Source organism: Pelophylax lessonae (assembly GCF_965119305.1).
Source record: "Pelophylax lessonae genome assembly, chromosome: 2".
NCBI classification, from domain to species: Eukaryota; Metazoa; Chordata; class Amphibia; order Anura; family Ranidae; genus Pelophylax; species Pelophylax lessonae.
Window position 1 is genome coordinate 400157872 of NC_138769.1, and position 20272 is coordinate 400178143.

A 20272-nucleotide genomic window follows, 5' to 3' on the forward strand; every position below is an offset into this window, starting at 1 on the left:
CTTTCAATGCACAGTGACCAGCGTGCCCCCTTTCAATGCACAGTGACCAGTGTATATAAAAAGGTGTTCTGTGCAGCGGTCAGAACTAAAGTTGGTTAAATGGTCAAAACAAATATAGGGACACGGGTATTCTATATTTTAAATAATAACAAGTTTATTAATGAAAATTTGGACTTATAATCATAACCGTACAGTATATAATTCTTTATGTACCAGTATATTCATGAGGAACAAGACATACAACATAAAACGATAAACATATAACAAAGTACCGGCCGGTGCATATTAATTCAATCACAGGGCTAATTTTCACTATTTTGGTTAAATACCGGGAGTATATCTTCCTGTGATTTGTGTCTATGGATAAACGGAGTGTAGTACAAAAAAAGTGGGGGTGTTTTCAAAATTAAGATGTTCTGAAAAAATTGGCGGTTTTGGAAGGTAGGTCTGATAGGATGGCTATTTTCCATTTAGCATCTTTGGAAAGTAAATTCTGGGGTGCCGGTGTGCAGTCCGGAGTCTGTCCTAATACTTTTGACTCCTGTGGTAATTACCATTGCTTCACCTTTTCACATTTCCTCCCTTTTACTTTTCCAGATACTGGTTGGGTAAGTGATTTCTCAGCGGTTTGTAGATAGAGAGAAATGGGGATTTCCTGTGATTCGTTGTCACATATGGTTCCCTTTTATGGCGGGTGTATAGAGTGGTGTCAGGGGTATTTGCTGGTGGTTGATAATACCGTATGTCTTTTGGGGACTATGCAGAGTGTTTTTTGTAGGGCGGATAGGTGTTGGGTTTAACTTTCAAAGTTATTCCTTATAGGGTGTCTTTAATTCCTTCTCCCCACTCTGTCAGCTGTTTTGGCCGATGTTTCACCCCTCTACTGATGTGTATCAGTGCGTTTGGGGACTATGCAGAGTGTGCTTATACAGGGCGGGTAGGTAATGGTTTTACAATATAACTCCTCCGGTACCCGTCTATTACAATGCACCGCTCACCTATTGTTTTTCCCCACTCTGTCAGCCATTGGCTGATTCTTCACCCCTTCTTCCGTTGTGTTTCCAGTAAAGTCTTGCACTTACCTGACCTTCACTCTATAGCCGCTCGTTCCGTTTTCTACCTTCCGCTGTTTCCTTGTTGCGGTCGCCGATCCTCGACCTTTCGCTTCCGTCCGCTTTCTCCGTTGTCCGCGTCTGAGACACTGGTGGGCGTGCCGGCGGTGGTGATGACGTCAGCGGAAGGTAGAAAACGGAACGAGCGGCTATAGAGTGAAGGTCAGGTAAGTGCAAGACTTTACTGGAAACACAACGGAAGAAGGGGTGAAGAATCAGCCAATGGCTGACAGAGTGGGGAAAAACAATAGGTGAGCGGTGCATTGGAATAGACGGGTACCGGAGGAGTTATATTGTAAAACCATTACCTACCCGCCCTGTATAAGCACACTCTGCATAGTCCCCAAACGCACTGATACACATCAGTAGAGGGGTGAAACATCGGCCAAAACAGCTGACAGAGTGGGGAGAAGGAATTAAAGACACCCTATAAGGAATAACTTTGAAAGTTAAACCCAACACCTATCCGCCCTACAAAAAACACTCTGCATAGTCCCCAAAAGACATACGGTATTATCAACCACCAGCAAATACCCCTGACACCACTCTATACACCCGCCATAAAAGGGAACCATATGTGACAACGAATCACAGGAAATCCCCATTTCTCTCTATCTACAAACCGCTGAGAAATCACTTACCCAACCAGTATCTGGAAAAGTAAAAGGGAGGAAATGTGAAAAGGTGAAGCAATGGTAATTACCACAGGAGTCAAAAGTATTAGGACAGACTCCGGACTGCACACCGGCACCCCAGAATTTACTTTCCAAAGATGCTAAATGGAAAATAGCCATCCTATCAGACCTACCTTCCAAAACTGCCAATTTTTTCAGAACATCTTAATTTTGAAAACACCCCCACTTTTTTTGTACTACACTCCGTTTATCCATAGACACAAATCACAGGAAGATATACTCCCGGTATTTAACCAAAATAGTGTAAATTAGCCCTGTGATTGAATTAATATGCACCGGCCGGTACTTTGTTATATGTTTATCGTTTTATGTTGTATGTCTTGTTCCTCATGAATATACTGGTACATAAAGAATTATATACTGTACGGTTATGATTATAAGTCCAAATTTTCATTAATAAACTTGTTATTATTTAAAATATAGAATACCCGTGTCCCTATATTTGTTTTGACCATTTAACCAACTTTAGTTCTGACCGCTGCACAGAACACCTTTTTATATGCATGTTTAGGTTAGGTCGAAAATGTATTACAGGCATACCCCGTTTTACATACACTCACTTTACATACACTCGCGAGTACGGACACAGCCTGGTCAGCTTAGCATTGCACTACTCCCGATTTTTAACATTGGTGTCTATGGGAAACCTTGGTCAGCTTGACATGGCACTATTTCCAAACCATAAGTGACAGGGATACCCAACTTGGGGAGCATCTAGAGGGGACCCAGGACTACAACATATCCTATTTTGTGGTCGGCCAGCTTGCCTAGGTAATCTACCATGTCATAGTCCTGGTTCCCCTTATCATGCTCCCCAAGTTTGGTGTCCTTGTCACATATGGTTTGGGAGCAGTGCCATGTCAAGCTGACCAAGATTTCCTATAGAGCTGCTGTATTTACATGCATTGAGAAGTGAAAAAAGGTATTGCTTCACTTTAAGTACATTTTCGTTTTACATACATGCTCTGGTCCCATTGTGTACTTAAAAGTGGGGTATGCCTGTATCTAAATACAGGAACCTTCAATAATAACAATTGTGAAACCTATGCTCCTTACAATAACCTTATGCTACAGTGACCAGTGTACATGCCCCCTTTAATGCACAGTGACCAGCGTGCCCCCCTTTCAATGCAGAGAGACCAGCGTGCCCCCTTTCAATGCACAGTGACCAGCGTGCCCCCCTTTCAATGCACAGTGACCAGCGTGCCCCCCTTTCAATGCACAGTGACCAGCATGCCCCCTTTCAATGCACAGTGACCAGCGCTGCGTGCCCCCCTTTCAATGCACAGTGACCAGCACTGCGTGCCCCCCTTTCAATGCACAGTGACCAGCGCTGCGTGCCCCCCTTTCAATGCACAGTGACCAGCGTGCCCCCCTTTCAATGCAGAGAGACCAGCGTGCCCCCTTTCAATGCACAGTGACCAGCGTGCCCCCCTTTCAATGCACAGTGACCAGCGTGCCCCCCTTTCAATGCACAGTGACCAGCATGCCCCCTTTCAATGCACAGTGACCAGCGCTGCGTGCCCCCCTTTCAATGCACAGTGACCAGCACTGCGTGCCCCCCTTTCAATGCACAGTGACCAGCGCTGCGTGCCCCCCTTTCAATGCACAGTGACCAGCGTGCCCCCCTTTCAATGCAGAGAGACCAGCGTGCCCCCCTTTCAATGCACAGTGACCACAGCATTGCCCCCAATGATTGCAGAGTGCCAGCCACAGCATTGCCCCCAATGATTGCAGAGTGCCAGCCACAGCATTGCCCCCAATGATTGCAGAGTGCCAGCCACAGCATTGCCCCCAATGATTGCAGAGTGCCAGCCACAGCATTGCCCCCAATGATTGCAGAGTGCCAGCCACAGCATTGCCCCTAATGATTGCAGAGTGCCAGCCACAGCATTGCCCCTAATGATTGCAGAGTGCCAGCCACAGCATTGCCCCCAATTGCAGAGTGCCAGCCACAACATTGCCCCCAATTGCAGAGTGCCAGCCACAACATTGCCCCCAATTGCAGAGTGCCAGCCACAACATTGCCCCCAATTGCATAGTGCCAGCCACAACATTGCCCCCAATGATTGCAGAGTGCCAGCCACAGCATTGCCCCTAATGATTGCAGAGTGCCAGCCACAGCATTGCCCCCAATTTCAGAGTGCCAGCCACAGCATTGCCCCCAATAGCAGAGTGCCAGCCACAGCATTGCCCCCAATTGCAGAGTGCCAGCCACAACATTGCCCCCAATTGCAGAGCGCCAGCCACAACATTGCCCCCAATTGCATAACGCCAGGCAACACATTGCCCCCAATTGCAGAGCGCCAGCCACAACATTGCCCCCAATTGCAGAGCGCCAGCCACAACATTGCCCCCAATTGCAGAGCGCCAGCCACAACATTGCCCCCAATTGCAGAGCGCCAGCCACAACATTGCCCCCAATTGCAGAACGCCAGCCACAACATTGCCCCCAATTGCAGAGCGCCAGCCACAACATTGCCCCCAATTGCAGAGCGCCAGCCACAACATTGCCCCCAATTGCAGAGCGCCAGCCACAACATTGCCCCCAATTGCAGAGCGCCAGCCACAACATTGCCCCCAATTGCATAACGCCAGCCACAACATTGCCCCCAATTGCAGAGTGCCAGCCACAACATTGCCCCCAATTGCATAACGCCAGCCAACACATTGCCCCCAATTGCAGAGCGCCAGCCACAACATTGCCCCCAATTGCAGAGCGCCAGCCACAACATTGCCCCCAATTGCAGAGCGCCAGCCACAACATTGCCCCCAATTGCAGAGCGCCAGCAACAACATTGCCCCCAATTGCAGAGAGCCAGCCACAACATTGCCCCCAATTGCAGAGCGCCAGCCACAACATTGCCCCCAATTGCAGAGCGCCAGCCACAACATTGCCCCCAATTGCAGAGTGCCAGCCACAACATTGCCCCCAATTGCATAACGCCAGCCACAACATTGCCCCCAATTGCAGAGCGCCAGCCACAACATTGCCCCCAATTGCAGAGCGCCAGCCACAACACTGCCCCCAATTGCAGAGTGCCAGCCACAACATTGCCCCCAATTGCATAAAGCCAGCCACAACATTGCCCCCAATTGCAGAGTGCCAGCCACAACATTGCCCCCAATTGCAGAGCGCCAGCCACAACATTGCCCCCAATTGCAGAGCGCCAGCCACAACATTGCCCCCAATTGCAGAGCGCCAGCCACAACATTGCCCCCAATTGCAGAGTGCCAGCCACAACATTGCCCCCAATTGCAGAGTGCCAGCGATCCCCCCCCGCGAGACCCATGCACTTACCTCACGGAAGGTCTCGCAGTCGGCTCCCCGCGTCTCCGAGTCCTCCAGCGGAGCCTCCTTCTCGTCAAACGGCACAGTGTTTGCCTTTCGGCCAATCAGGAAGCGGGAGGACCTGCTCCCTGATTGGCCAGGAGGAGGATCATGTGACAATAGCGAATTCTCATTCGCTATTGTCACAGAATGGGCGGGCCGTGGCGCCACGTCTGCCCGAGCGCGGGACATTCAATTGTCCTGCGCGTCCTCAGACGCGCAGAGGGATTCAGCCGGTTCTGCGAACTTGCAGAAAGTTAGCAACCGGTTCTATGGAACCGGTGCGAACCGGCTGAATCCCACCACTGTATCCATCCCTCAATAACATAGAAAGTTGCAAAGATTTGCCCTTGGGACTTGGTACAATATTAGAAAACAGATTTGTGATGTTATACATAGTATATTATATATTCATAGTCAAGTTCAGTATTCCATAGAGTAATCCATGGTAGGTATGAAAGTGCATCCTGGTAACCCAACGCGTTTCGTGAACAACCATTCACTTCCTCAGGGGTTGATGTGATACATGGTTTCTAAGAAATAAACAGTTTGTAGCATGTAATAAAGATAGTAGATAATGTTATGCTGATGCAAAACACTAAGGGGCCACCAAGGGGCCCATACTTACAAATCTGTTAAAAGAAATCGCATGCTCATGATTCATTGGCTGCCACTGGGAATGTCTATCCCAGGAGCTGTGGGCCTGGGATCCACGAGAGCCCGGCAAGACAAACAGGACCAAAAGCAAGCAGAGACCAACATAGTGTGGCATCCACGGTGATGGCTAGAGGAGACATATCTATGTATAAGACTCAAATCTAAAGTGTATATGAGTAGTAATATCAGCAATCAATACAAGGAGTATAATACTGTGCAGTAAGTAGGGGTATCAACTGGTGACACTAGGAGTGAGCCTGAGTTCAAAAAGTATGTATCTGATGCTCAGATTAAATGCTAAAAGTGAGCAATAAAGCAAAAGAGTATCAATGATCTGTGATTAAAATTGAATTAAATGACAAAACAAGAAGTAAACCAAATTGCCCCAGGGCCCAGAGGCCTCAAAAAAGAAAGGATAGTGAAGTGAAGTGGCCTACCTAAGTGGGAATATGTAGCAACAATGTACTATATTGTGCAATCAAAATGAAATAAACACGACTCCCTAAGAGCATTGGATATAACATATGATGCAAGGGTAAAGGAGAGTTGGAGAGAGAGTGAGGATGAAAATGAAATCCTGGTGCATGTGATAAAGAAGAAAGAAAAAAGGAGGATACACAGCCACCAAATCACCAGTCTGAAAGACAAAAAAAGTGGATGAATTTGACCTACCATATTGAAGTAATACTCTGGCAAGAGGTTGCATGAGTCATCACTGAACACTGTGGAGCCACTGAAGGCAAGTGCAGGGCTGGGCTCTCTTATCTGTACCTGTAACGAGCCCCCTTGGACCCCACCCAACGTCAGATGGGTGTGGCTGGCTGGGGAAGAAAGATCCCCAGTAATGGCCGCCAACGTGTGGGGAGGACAGCACTGAGCGCACATCACGGTGGGAACACCGGCGTCCTACGCTGAGTCACCCCACGTGACACCCGCCTATCAGGATGGGCGGGCGGGGACCGCAAGGATGAAAAAGCATTGCAGCTCTTGGGGCAGAGACACCAAGTGCAGCTCAGGGAATCTTAGAAGCAGGGTTTTGCTTACTCATGTCAGAGCAAGTAGAACAGTGAGCAGCACAGTGTTAATATAAAATTTCCTGGGGTTAATCATCTCAGCCTACTCATGGGTCAGCTCCACTCTTCTACCCAAAAGGATAACCTTCTGCCAAAATAAAAGGTGGGGCTTTCCTCAGCCTAATGTTCCTTTTTTTTATCCTTTCTTGGGAAAAACTTTTCTGCTTTGGATCCTGTGAATTGAAGATTCCCTACCTTCCTGCCTGGTTCAGCTTCTCCACATAGAAGACTCATTTGATAGCTGTAAGCATGCCTGCAAAGGGAAAGATCATAAAAGAGGAAAGCATAAAGTTAAAACAAAGCATTCCTCTCCAGCTTCTTCTGGCTATCGTTCTACCTTGCAGAAAGATGGAAGACACCGTTCTGATTTCTTCAGAAGTGAGTATTCTGGTTCCCATTCTCCCTTATGGGGTCATTCAAAGTCTTCCAGCCATTCTTCCCCAAAGCCGGCTGCAGGCACCTGCTGAGCATGTGAAGCAACCACCATGTCAGCAAAATTGGTTTGCAAGAGAGATGCTTTAAAGAAACAGCCAGGGAAAAGCAGTCGTTATCTCAGCAGGTTAGAGTATATTAGCTAGCCATTGGCAGAGAATTTGAAGAAGGTCTCTGCAAAGTTGGGATGTTCCAGAAGGTCAGGTACTGCGGCACAGGTGCAAGATTTTTCTTTTTCCCCAGAGTAGGGCTGTGATAAGGCGGGGTCATCGTCGGAGGATCAGACGGATGCCTATTTCTTGGTGCCCTCTTTCATAACAGCAGTAAAACAGGCCTAGGAGGAGGTTCCATCAGAACCTCTGCAAAAGGTGAAAAAGTACTTTCCTAATTTAAAATAGGTTTTGCCTACCTTTCCTCTTATGTTTAAAATGTAGGCATTGATCAAGGAGAGATGGTCAAGACCTCACAAGAAAGGGAGCTTCTAGAACAGGATGTCAAAAGCTATCCTTTTCAGTCAGAGAATTCAGACACATGGGAAAGTGTGTCAAGGGTGAATGCATCTCTTCACAGGTTAACATGACATGTCACACTGCCCTTGGACAATTTGATGGCCTTCTGAGATGGAATTGGCTGAAGATTAGATGCAGAATGAAAGAAGATCTACCTCAGAGCAGGGGCAGCTTGTAAGCCTGTGGATGCTATAACATTAATAGCCAGAGCTATCAGGGCATGGGTGTTATCAAGAGAGGAGATGGAGGATTGGCAGGGCTCATTCCATTCCACAATGGTGGGAGCTCAAATCCGCAGCAGATTTTGTAGTGGAAGAAGCAGTGGACCTAGTCCAGTTGTCAGCTAGAGTGATGGTTCATTTGTTAGTGGCAAAGAGGCCTCTGTGACTCAAACACTGGACTGTTGACAGTGCATCTAAGCAAGGACTATGTTCTATGCCATAGGTGGGAAAGATCTTTTTCAGTAAAGCATGGAAGATGCTATTCACCGAGTAACTGGAGGTAAAATCAGACTTGATTCCACAGTAGAGGAGGAGACAGCAATGGTCCTTTCATCCAACAGCAAGATCCAGAGAGGAGTTCCGGGAGTCAAGATCCTACTGACCTGGCAGGCAGGATTTGCGACATCCCTGGCGGGGTAACAAAGAAATATACAAGCTTTGGGTGTCACTCCAAGCAGTCGTCCCATTATACTTTGGCGAGTTTCACTGAAGGCAGGTGCCAGCGTTAAGGGAGCCTGTCATGGCTCTGTATACACATGTGAAGAAGGAAAAATGAAATGCTGCACTTCAGAGGAACAGCACAGGTAAGAAAAGGTTAAAGCGGCTTCAGCTCCACTTCTCTCAGGACACACCACTGACGTGTTTTGGCCTGTCGGAATGGTAAGGATGTGGAATTCCCTTCCACAAGCAGTGGTATCAGTAGGGAGCTTTGATCATTTAAAAGATTATTAGATGAGCAACAATCACAACATACAGGAATATGGGATTTACTATTGACAAACTCACACAGCACAGGTTGAACTAGATGGACTGGCGTCTTTATTCAGCCTTACCAACTATGTAACATCTGGAATGCAGAAATTGTTGTGTGAACTAGCCCTAAAGATGGTATTGTTAATGGCAGAAACTTTAGCCAGACACATCTTGGAAATTCATGCATTTTTGGACAGGCCTACTCTTTGCGTAATTTTTGAGGATAAGGTTGTTTTACGTTCACCCCCTTCTTTTCTTCCAAAGGTCTCTACAATTTAATCTCAATTGGGAAGTTGTACTTCCTTAACTTCCTCCAATAATGGAGAGTGTGGCCCAGGAGGTTTGGGCTAGAGTTGACTTGCTACAGGTTATTTACTGCATATCTGTGCTGAACGTAGAGTCCCAGGTTGTCGGATAATCCTTTTGTCTTTCTTAACAGTCCAAAAAGGTGTCAGGCAGTCTTGCCAAGGATAATTTCCCTATGGATATTCCAAGACATTATTGAATACGTATGTGGCTTTGGGTCTTTCCCCTCCAGTGGAGATTTCGGCACGCTCTACAAGGGCAACAGCAGCTTTGGGGGCAAGTTATGCCAAGGTGCCACCGGATGTGGTCTGTAATGTCGCCAGCTGGAAGACCCTTAAAACCTTTATTCACCATTACTGCCTTGAGGTGGCCTATGGACCATTCTGGTCTTTGGGCTCATCTGTGCTTTCTTCTGCTCACGTTGTTTAGTTCTTTAATAGATTCTTTTGCATGCGTTTAGCTCTGGTGTCTTTATTTTTAATCTAGTCAGACTAGGATTCCGCTCCCTGGAGTTTCAATGCAAGGTTTATAGGAAAATTAGGCTGAGGAGTGTCCCTCCTTTTTTTATTTTTTTTGGCAGGGGGTTGTTCTTGGGATCAGATGGTTTGAGCTGACCCATGAGTAGGCTGACATGATGAGCCTCCAAGAAAGGAAACATACAGTAAGTATAGATAACAATTTTCCGTATTCAAATCTTGGATGAGCAGAAAGAGGCAGCAGTGCCTTAGATTACCTCATTCTACAAATATACAGCCATGAATCTTTCTAGCTCTTCCATAAAACATGGCACATCTTCATTGACAGGGGGGGCCTCAAGTATCCTAAATCAAACTTGCTTCACAGAAAGAAGCTAATTTAAATAAAAACCTCTGGGTGGATTTTGAGAGACGTTGCTCGAGATTTCCATCTCACCACTTGATCTGGACAGACCCCTCTAATATCCCTCTGATATTAGGCAACATCCGTTGGTCTCTACCACGCTATCAATTTTCAACCGATTAGCAGCTGATTATCAACTAGTTACGAACCCTGGCCCCATGACACCAATTACAAACAACCCTGATTTCCTTGCTTGCTTAGATCTCAAAACATTGAACTCGAATCCATACCAAATAGACTCTCCATTACGAGTCAAAGATTGCTTTACGAAGTCATGCCTATTATCCTTTAAAGATTTGAATAAGGTGCAACCCAAAGATTACACAATTACTTATTGAAATTACATGCAATTACACAATTTTATCCGGAACCATAAGCATAAATCTCTCCTGACCGAATCGGTGACAGCTTTTGAGAAAATCTGCGGGGACCAATTGCTATAAGACTACTTCCCAGGCGTATAATAGGGTTATCTCACTCCTCCACACAAACGCCGGACAGATACAAAAAAATTTGGGAACGGGACCTGGATTGCACCATTTCAGATAAAAATTGGGAAAAAGCTTGTGTATTTACACATAAATGTTCCCTTAGCACAAAAATCCAGGAAACCGCGTTTAAAATTCAAACGCAATGGTATCTTACACCGGTAAAATTAAAGGTTTGGTCCCCGCGGAATTCTGACAGCTGTTGGAGGTGCCTGAAAGAAAGAGGGACCTTCACTCACATTTGGTGGTCTTGTGATCATATACAACCGTTCTGGAATAAGATTATTCACCTTATAAAAATCATCACAGGCACCGCTCTTAACCTAGACGCTGCTTGTTGCCTATTACATGTAAACAATTTCTCCTATAAGAAATATAAGCAATCTTTGTCCAGACACCTGCTTAATGTGGCAAAAGGCCGTCATACCACTTCACTGGAACTCCCAAATCACTCCTTCTACAAAAGAATGGGCTGATAAAGTAAAACTACTCTATGAAATGGAAGAAATTGTAGTCATTAAAAAAGAAAATTATGTTGCCTTTCATAAAATTTGGAGACATTGGACAGTTTTTGTACTTTCTGATGAATTTCCAAATCTAATTACGCACTAGATGATCCCGTTGAAAATATGGTACCTTCCTGATAGACGTACTGTTTGTTCTCGTTGATGACCCTATTACGGATGAACGGGAACTTACATCCCTTTCCCCCCCACCCTTCCCTCTACCTCACCTGATCTTCTCTCTTTCTGACTTTCTCTTCATTCTACCTTTTCTTCCTTCACCAAGGCCTACTTGGCCTCTAGGTATCAGTCCTCCCCTGGGACCATACCTCACTCATGTTTCATTTATTGAATATTAATTGTACTTAGAATTTCAGTATGTGGTTCCTACTTGTTGGCTTATCACTTTGCTCTTACTGAAAAATCTATGTAACTCACCGCTTTTTGTTGAATTCGACATGTTATTTCACTGTTGCTAATGTTTGCTTTTATTTTCTCAATAAAGCTTTTTATTGCAAAAAAAAAAAAATAAATGAAAACCTAAAAAATTAAAAACACCTGACTGTTGTGTATCCCCAAAAGAAAAAATACAGAGGGCGCACCCGCGTAGCGCATTACCTTTGCAAAAATAGTTTATTTAAAAATATATACACATCATACTAACAAAATAAGATGACAATTCAAGCAAATATAGGTGTAAAAATCACCCAGATTTCCATTTGCCATGGCCTGCTGGTCAGCGACAGACGTGGAATGGATATCTCCAAAGAACCTGATGCGTTTTGATGGGTGTCCCCTCTTCCTCTGAGCTGGATTTGGAGTATGGGCAGCTGATCTTTAAATAGTAAAGGAGGTATGACTATTTAAAGATCAGCTGGCCATACTCCAAATCCAGCTCTGAGGAAGAGGGTACACCCCAGAAACGTGTCTACTTCTTTTGGAGATATCAATTCCACAACTGTCGCTGACCAGCAGGCTATGCCAAGTGGAAATCTGGGTGATTTTACACTTATATTTGCTTGAATTGGCCTCTTATTTTGTGAGTATGATGTGTATATATTTTTAATAAAACCATTTTTGCAAAGGTAATGCGGCTAGGCGGTTGTGCCCTCTGTATTTTTTCTTTTTAGAGTTCTATTCGGGTTTTCCCTGACCTGTTGAGAGTGGCAGTACAGCTGACGTGGCACTTGCTATAGTCGACATACAGTTTCCTTCCATCACATTACCATCTCTCAAGCGCAGGAGCATTAACTTTCCTTTTTCTTAAGTATCTGTTGTGTATTTCCGCAGTGCTGCAGAGGTGGGCAACTGGGCATTGAAAAGTAGGTTACCTTCTAAAACCGCTTTATCTCAAATATTTTTAGCTCAGATAAAACAAATATAGGAGAAACTGTAGTGTCTGAAGTAATTTCTGGACAGTGGTTTTTCAGCCTATACATATCTTGAAATATTACCTATGTAGGGCTTTCAAATTATATAAAAGATATACACACATTAATGCATACAAAAAATGCACAATAATTTATACATTTGTCTTTGTAGGTGGTCTGCCTAACAGTTTTGGCCTCTGTGCGGATTTACCACTACTATCGTAAAGTGAAACCTGTTACTAAAGAAATTGTAACAAGGGATCCATATGCAATTAAGCCCATACGGAAGATGATCGATGCTTGCGCATTCAGGATCTATGGACACTGGGTGAAGAAAGGGGAGCAGCAGAACCGAGCTGCACTCTTTGAAAATACAGCAAAAGCCATTCTATTATCACTGGCGGCAGAGTCCAGTTAATTATAACATTCTGCCTTTCGTCACATAAACAAAACATTACATCAATCTGTGTCCCTATGGAATGTGTGTGTATGTAAATATATTTATGAAACAAGTAATCAAATTTATAATAAATATAATAGATTTAAAATAGGTATTAAAACAGTCTATTTTATGATATAAGTGTGTATATATACAAGAACAATAAAAGTATCATAGGAAACAGTTAATCATTTAGAACTCTGAACTCCAGCCCAAACTTTTTGTTTCTTTTTGTGGCTTTGAACATAGTGGGAAAGATTTGAGTTTAAAGCTACATTGGGTTTTTGTAGCTTTGTTTTCTTAAAACCGAACTCCAACCTTACTTTCAGTCTTGCACAGTTGTACAGGCTCATCACCTGTACTGAAATTACAGTCTCATTTCACTGCATACTCTGAGCAGCTCAATGTGCATTAGAAGCTGTAGCAAGTTTCTAATTTCCTGAGTGGAGGACATTGAGCATCATCTAGCCATTTCCTCCTCAGCCTGGCTGTCCCTGCTTCACCCCTTACATTCCTTAGATTACAGTTCTTTACCCTATTTCTGCCTGCGCTATTGCTAAAAGGAGGCTACAGCGCGGTTACAGGCTCTGTGATGTCTGTGTCCTTTGGGCACAGCTAAATACAGATCGGAAGTAAAGGGAAATCACAGCGGCCCTTTATCATGTGATTAGCTGTGTCAAATCACAACTGATCACAATAAAAACACACTTGCCGATTATCAGCATTCATTTCCTCATGCGCTGTCTCGAAAGCATCACATTACATTTGCTAAAACAATTTAAAATAACTATGTAATTTTTATATGTTAATCAAAATAATGTGCCTGCATATTTTAATGGAATACCCATGTATCTTCTTTCCTTTATTACAATATGACTACAAGTGCTGTATATACCTGAAAGAGATAAAAGAAAATGCATATCTCATACCAAAGGCCTCCATTCATGTACTAGAAATTCGGCTGTGGGAAGAGTGTGATGGGACCAGTTTGTTCCACTAAAGTCAATAGTACTGCAGGCATAGTTATACAATAACATAATATGTTATACAATAACAGCAGCATGTTCATGATTTTCTTATATGTAGCTGGTCTACAAAGGACATCAAAGCTGCAGCTACAGTAAAGGCACAGCATTATTTTGGGACATCAAAAAATACCCTTGTCTGCTGACTGACATGCCCTTTAGAAGTAATCCACATAGTTTACACTCCAAAAATACCTAGGAAACCAGTTTGATGGTTGACACATGCTTTTGAGAACTGTAACTGGGCCGTATATGTCAGTGATGCCCTAGCATTGATTCTGTTCTTCCTTTGTGGCTCAGGGTATCAAAAATTATTTCCTTATAATCATGACTGACAAAAACTCATCTGATCATTACTACTGGTGCTTATTTATTAAAGTGGAGTTCCACCCTATTTTTATACTTACCTCCATCTTCTCGCTCCGGGTCACCTGAAAAAGAAATGGATAATCGCATATTTTTTTTTTTTTTTACTTACCTCGTAGCGAAGAAAATATACTTACCTTACTTCCTTCTTCCTCCTTCCTCGGCCGCGGCCCGTCGTCACTTCCTGGCTCTGCAATGATTCCTGGGAGCTGGACGTCATAGCTCCCAGGAATCATTGCGCCTGCACCGGCCCCGACGTCAGTTCCGGGTCGCGCGCGTCATCCCCTTCTAAACAGCTTCTGGGCATGCCCAGAAGCTGTGGAGGGATGACGCGCGCGACCCGGAAGTGACGTCGGGGCCGGCGCAGAGCATCGTGGGACCAAAGAAGGCGGAAGAAGACGCCGAAGAGGACGCGCTGGCTTCAAGCTGCCCACATCTGAGATGGCAACGCTGGACAAGACGTTTGCAAGGTAAGTATTTGTCCTAACAGGTAAGTGCAACCCGGGACAGATCAGAGGCTAGCCATTGTGGAATGCACTAGCCCTGACTGTCCCGGGGGTATTAAAAAAAAAAAAATCCAGGGTGGAACTCCGCTTTAAGCAGGACCTGAAATTGAAAAAAAAAAAAAAATGCTACAGGTATAGTTTACAAGCACCTTGAGGCCTTTTAGGAACTTGCACCTTATACCTGCAGTCTTTTTTTTTTTTTTTTTTAAGTACCCCATTACACTAACAACTTTGTAGCCGGAATCTGTAACAGCTGCAAATCTCTCTGAGGATCTTATGTGGTTATAGTTGGCTACAAATATCTATACAGTTACAAATTACTTGCGCAAACCAATTATTATCAACTATATTGGTAATATGAGCAGCAGAACGTAGCAATTCTATATTTCACTCAAAGCAGCAGATGGTTTTAATGCTTCCTTGCCCGGCCACTGTTTTGTTAGTAAAGAAAACCTTTCGTACTTCCAGGTATAAAGGCACATGTGGCTCATTCCATTTCTTCATTTCCAAATGTGAAAGTGCTGGTACTAGGTGATTGGCCATATAGGGAGTTCTCAACTATAAAAGCTCCTTGTCTCTAATCTTACATAAGGATCTCAGATTCCAGCAATTAAACCAAGAGGCAAGGGTATGAAAGGTAAGTACTTGCTACTAGAGAGTGTGATATTATACATTAACTTCTTGCTTTGCCCTGTATGGGTAAAGCACAGGTTCACTTTAAGTTGTTAGTGATTTAAAGGTGCTTTCAACATGCTTTAAAAAATGCTGATTTCTGCTAACAGCTAGAATTTAGTTTTGCTTTAAAGCATCACTAAACTCAAAGATAAAAATGTATTTTAGTGAACTGTAGTTTATCAATCATTGGATGTGGTGGGTGCATTAGTGTTCTTTTTGCAAGCTTTTATACCTTTATTTTCACCCAGGTGATTGGCCAGTAACCCACCTCTTTGTCTTAGAGTGGCTACATTCAATCATCTACTGCAGAGATCCTCAAACTACGGCCCTCCAGCTGTTGCAGAACTACACATCCCATGAGGCATTGTAAAACTCTGACATTCACAGACATGACTAGGCATGATGGGAATTGTAGTTCTTGAACAACTGGAGGGCCATAGTTTGAAGACACCTGATCTACTGGATCAATATAGGACCAACGTAGCCAAACTTGGATACAAGAATTGGCAATCAGTGGAATGGCTGGTGTTGAATGGACTAGTAGATTTAGCTAGACTTTAGTGACTACAATGTAAAGCCCAACTCCAGCTAACTTTTTTTTTTTAGTAGTTACAGCACCAGTTTTTCTTTTGTTCGGGAAAAAGTTTTTACATAAACAAATAGCTGACATTGTAAGCACCCGTCAGTGGTAAATGGGTTTTTTCTACCCTCTAACTGCTACTTTTGCTGAATAACTCAGGCTGTTAAAGGAAGTTGAAAAACAACAGACTTACTGGCAGGATCAGCAGGCAATAGCTATGCTGCAAGGGGTGGGGGTGCAGAAAGAACAAAGACTACTGTGTTAATGCTTCTAATGCACACCATGAGACACTCACAGTTTTAGTGAAATCAGAATAAGCAATTTCAGTACAGAAGAGGAGATTGTACAACTGTGCAAGACTAAAGGCAAACCTTAAGTTCACCTTTAAACTGTGTACCATAAAGCTGGCAAAAGGATGTACCAATGCCAGATACCCTGTATAAATACATAACATGATCCACATCTGTATATATTTATTCAAAAAAAGACCCAGTAAAAGAAGGGAGGCTTTGGATCTTCATATTGCAGATAGAAGAGCATCATTCCTTCTGGACCTCCTCTATTTCCACCCATAGGTGATCAAAGCGATAAAATAATATTTTCTTCTTCCTTAGGAAGAGACTTAATTTCTATGGCATCAAGCAGAGAAATCAAGTATTATTCACAATATTTACTTAAAGGTCCTCTTTTCCATTTTCTGCTGGTGTGGGGACATCTTTGACACAGCGGAAACCCAGGTTATCTGAAGCAGAATCTGGTGTGTTGCCCATCCTAATAAACAACAGAATAAAGGAGAACATTTAAAGTTAGTAAATACAGTTAAATGAACAGCACTATCAAATACTAGTAGTGATCAATAGTTAGTGATTCACGTGCATAATCTACACACCTTTAGGGTCCCAGTTAGAAAGCAGTAGTTTTACTACTATTGTCTACTACTAGCATACAGGCCAAAGTTCCGTAGTTCTCGCCTAGGTGAAAATATGGAAGTGGGAGGCCGATTAGAGGTACTTTCACTTTTAAGGGCAGGACCTCCAAGTACAGAAAACTCCACAGGACAATTTAGGCTTCACTCTGCTGCCCACAGGTGCAAAATCCACAATATTACCAAGAAAAACACACAGAAAAGCAGCTACATTACACAAATTAAAATGGGTAACGATGATAAAAATGCTTCCTAGTATAATATAAAAAGTCATGTACAGAGACACCTTTGTTCTTTCCTCCAATTAGGACATTTTAAAATGGCCTAGGGGCGACAAAAGGTTAAAGTAATACGCAACATAAATCACAACTAAACTTGGGGGCATGCCATAAGCTTTAAAAGAAGAGTGTCTTTTAAAAATACATTAAAATTATGTATGCGGACAGCACTGTACTGCACTGGTGACAGTATGTATAAAAAAAAAAAAAAAAACTTGCCATGCCATGGGGGGGGGGGGGGATTTGTTCTATCCTGACATTTTAGAGCCTCAAGAAATGAGATAGGCCATCAGTACTGATCAATTTTCAAATATATATATATATATATATATATATATATACAGTGCCTTGCGAAAGTATTCGGCCCCCTTGAACTTTGCGACCTTTTGCCTTCCATTTCAATATTATCGATTGCACAGTGCTCCTTGGGATGTTTAAAGCTTGGGAAATCTTTCTGTATCCAAATCCGGCCTTAAACTTCTCCACAACAGTATCTTGGACCTGCCTGGTGTGTTCCTTGTTCTTCATGATGCTCTCTGTGCTTTAAACGGACCTCTGAGACTATCACAGTGCAGGTGCATTTATACGGAGACTTGATTACACACAGGTGGATTCTATTTATCATCATTAGTCATTTAGGTCAACATTGGATCATTCAGAGATCCTCACTGAACTTCTGGAGAGAGTTTGCTGCACTAAAAGTAAAGGGGCTGAATAATTTTGCACGCCAAATTTTTCAGTTTTTTATTTGTTAAAAAAGTTTGAAATATCCAATAAATTTCGTTCCACTTCATGATCCTGTCCCACTTGTTGTTGATTCTTCACAAAAAAATACAGTTTTATATCTTTATATTTGAAGCCTGAAATGCGGCAAAAGGTCGCAAAGTTCAAGGGGGCCGAATACTTTCGCAAGGCACTGTATATATACCATAATTTGTAGACTTTATACCTTTCACACAAACCAATTACTATACACTTATTGGGATTTTTATCAAAAGCATGTAGCAGAATTCATGTTGGCCTAAATTTATGAATACATTTGATTTTATTAGATATGTTATGTTACAGAAAGTAGAAAATGTTATATACAGCAAAAGCCCAGTGGTGTTTAAATACCACCAAAAGAAAGCTCTATTTGTGTGAAAAAATGATATAAATGTCACTTGCTTACAGTGTTGAAAGAACGAGCAATTACCAGTTAAAGTAGCACAGTGCTGAATAGCAAAAAATGGCCTGGTCATTAGGAATGGGCTCAGGCGTGTTCAGATCGTACCCACCAGGAAGTAGTCACTGTAATCGCGTTGGGGCATGGCCCGGTCAGAGTCCAGGTTGAGGTTGCCACTTTACTCGTCTCTGCAAAACATCATGGATGTGCGGCTTCCAGGAGCTATCCTGCTTCCCCTGCTGGTCATGAAGGGGGTAATACCTTCCAGGGGCAAATTGGTTAAAGTAGACCTAAAGGCAATTTTTTTCTCCCCATTTTGGATAGAGTAAGGGAGGGATATAACCCTTGTCAGGTTCTTTTGTCATCTTTTTCCCATTTTGAGGATTTCCTTTCACTTTCTGTGCCTTACCACAACTAGAAGTGAGAGGTAATCCCTCCAAAGTGAAGTAATCCATGGTTGTTACCAGGACCACACAAGAACTAGTTCGATTCCCCTCTATTACTTTCCTGGGGACAACCCAAAATTGGGGATTTTCTTTTACTTTCATTGATAACAGTGAACGGGACAAATAGAGAAAGTGAGCCTCTTTAACAACACAGACAGCAAAAAAAACTGACAGGTGTTCTAATCCCCCCTCAACTCTATCCAATAGTAAAAAAAAAAAGTTGTGCCTTTAGTTATACTTTAAAGGCAAGGGGTACTGACCTGGAGTTACTGAATAGCAGCACACTACAAGTCATTTTGCAGTGCCACAAGCCCTTACAGGGGAACATCACTTTCTCAATATACATAGACTATTTTTAATCCTTATGCTGCTAGCATTAGTAAATAGATAGAAAAGTATATCATATTTACTTGTTTTAAACATTTCTTCAGTTACTTCCTGGTGCAAAACCATTGCACAGAGCAGGTACGTATAACATGTTTGTTATTTGAAAAAAAAACACTTAATATCACTTTAGGAGATGAGGTGTAAAGATGAAGGAAGTAATAAATGTGCCCTTTTGATGTTAGGAATGCTCAATGTGTCTAATCCCATAGTTGTATCAACAAAGAAGAGACAGACAATGTATCCATTTTTTTTGGGTTGTATAATTTTGAGCAGTACTATTGGCAGGTAGCATTTTTTGCAAGATGAGGGCGTGGAGGTCCCCATGGGTTGCTTTTAATTACAGATCTGTCATTCTTTTTAACAGTGGAAAGTAAATTAATGTTCTGTGGTTTTTACAATAATAAAGATTTGCAGTTTTTTTCAGTAGTTCAGGAGTGCACAGTTACCCCTATTTTTTAGTCTTTTGTATTTATGATCTAGCATCACACTAGAATTATCCTTTTTTTTATAGGTGTAGAACTAAGTGATGAGTTTTTTTTTTTATATTGAGGAATATGCAATTCTTACCTAGTGGTAACACGTGCTTTATGATTGGCTGAACCATCTTGGGTATCAATCCAAGAAGCCCCACGTAAAACATACATCTTCTGTCCACGCTGTGTAGCAGACCCTTTAGGTACTTTGTATTCTGTAGATGTCCATTCCCAGGTGTTCCCCAGCATGTCATACAAACCTGACAAAGTAAAATATAGCATGATAAAAACAGCTAAATGCTTCATGGTAGCAACAAACAGTGTTAAAAGCCTCTGAAGGTCAACAACTGTGTTACCCCAAAGCACTTTTATCTCTATCCATATTATCCATTTTGACCTTTGTTGCTAGACAATTGGGCAATCATAAATAGGTTTAAACAAAGTTATGTTACACTTGCAATCATGTAAACAGACGCAATTTGCCAGTGGCAAGTTCCCTAGAGGGGGCAGAGAAATATATCACACTAGTCAGAAACAATGCAGAACTTTCCTTACCAACCAGAGGAAGAAGCCTCACTGGTTGCAGAATAACACAGTACAGGTTTCTCTGTCCTCTCTAATGAGTTGGACTTAATGAAAAGGTCACATTTTTTATTTTCTAACTAGAATATTACAGAT

The 20272-nt window shown here is 42.9% G+C and overlaps 2 protein-coding genes across 2 annotated transcripts in view; one reads left to right on the forward strand and one right to left on the reverse strand.

Moving 5' to 3' along the window:
* Positions 1-12879, forward strand: part of PHKG1 (phosphorylase kinase catalytic subunit gamma 1) — a 48456-nt gene extending 35577 nt beyond the window's left edge. Inside the window, exon 9 of the mRNA XM_082246752.1 lies at positions 12502-12879. Within this exon, the coding sequence (XP_082102878.1) occupies positions 12502-12747 (246 nt within the window). The 3' untranslated portion in view covers positions 12748-12879. The remainder of the gene's footprint in view (positions 1-12501) is intronic.
* Positions 12880-16365: 3486 nt separating this feature from the next.
* The window catches only part of SUMF2 (sulfatase modifying factor 2), a 30523-nt gene continuing 26616 nt past the window's right edge, over positions 16366-20272 (reverse strand). Inside the window, exons 8-9 of the mRNA XM_082247108.1 lie at positions 19689-19854; positions 16366-16691 (exon numbers count right to left, since the gene is read on the reverse strand). Coding sequence (XP_082103234.1) covers positions 16595-16691; positions 19689-19854 — 263 coding nt within the window. The 3' untranslated portion in view covers positions 16366-16594. The remainder of the gene's footprint in view (positions 16692-19688; positions 19855-20272) is intronic.